This window comes from Eimeria mitis, genomic scaffold (genome assembly GCF_000499745.2).
Source record: "Eimeria mitis Houghton genomic scaffold, Emh_scaff223, whole genome shotgun sequence".
Taxonomy (NCBI): domain Eukaryota; phylum Apicomplexa; class Conoidasida; order Eucoccidiorida; family Eimeriidae; genus Eimeria; species Eimeria mitis.
The window spans coordinates 25,565-26,478 of NW_013570556.1; the positions used below are offsets into that span (position 1 = coordinate 25,565).

At 53.5% G+C, this 914-nt stretch overlaps 1 protein-coding gene across 1 annotated transcript in view; it reads right to left on the bottom strand.

The window, feature by feature from the left end:
* Positions 1–845: 845 nt before the first annotated feature.
* Positions 846–914, bottom strand: part of EMH_0004220 (uncharacterized protein) — a gene marked incomplete at both ends in the record, with an annotated part of 1,110 nt that continues 1,041 nt past the window's right edge. The window contains one exon of the mRNA XM_013496670.1: positions 846–912. Coding sequence (XP_013352124.1) covers positions 846–912 — 67 coding nt within the window. The remainder of the gene's footprint in view (positions 913–914) is intronic.

Consider the following 914-nt stretch of genomic DNA (forward strand, 5'->3'; position numbering starts at 1 on the left):
TGCAAGAAATTCTGACAAAGCAGCAGCAGCAGCAGCAGCAGCAGCAGCAGCAGCAGCAAAGGGAACAGCAGCAGCAAAAGGGAGGAGGAGCAACAGCAACAGCAGCAGCAGCAGCAGCAGCAAAGGCAGCAACAGCAGCCGCAAAGAAACCCTAAACCCTAAACCCTAAACCCTAAAACCCTAAACCCTAAACCCTCAAGCCTAAACTCTAAATTCTAAACTCTAAACCCTAAACACTGGACCCCAAACCCATAATCCTAAACCCTAAACCCTAGACTGTAAACCCTAAACCCTAAACCCTAGACTGTAAACCCTAAACCCTAAACCCTAAACCCTAGAGTGTAAACCCTGAATCCTTGTCGTTATGCATCTTCCTTCACAGCAGCAAAACGCTGCTCACCAACTGGAGATGCAGCAGCAGCAGGAGCTGCAGCAGCAGCAGCAGGAGCTGCAGCAGCAGCAGCAGCAGCAGCAGCAGCAAACTGCTTCTTTCTCTCTCTCTAGCTTCTTTGGTGCCCTGGCAGCTGCAGCAGCAGCTTCAGGTGCTGCTGCAGTTGCTGCTGCAGTTGCTACTGCAATTGCTGCTGCAGTTGCTGCTGCGGTTGCTGCTGCAGTTGCTGCTGCAGTTGCTGCTGCAGTTGCTGCTGTTGCTGCTGCAGTTGCTGCTGTTGCTGCTGCAGTGGCTGCTGCAGTTTACGCTGCAGTTGTAGCTGCTGCTGCCGTTGCTGCTGCAGCAGCTGCTGCCTTTGCTGCTGCCTTTGCTGCTGCCGTTACTGCTGCCGTTGCTGCTGCAGTTGCTGCTGCAGTTGCTGCTGCAGTTGCTGCTGCTGCTGCTACGGCTTCAGCTATTGAAACGGTAAGACAATCAAACGGAACACTATCCTGCAGCTTCTGCTGCTGCTGCTGCTGCTGCT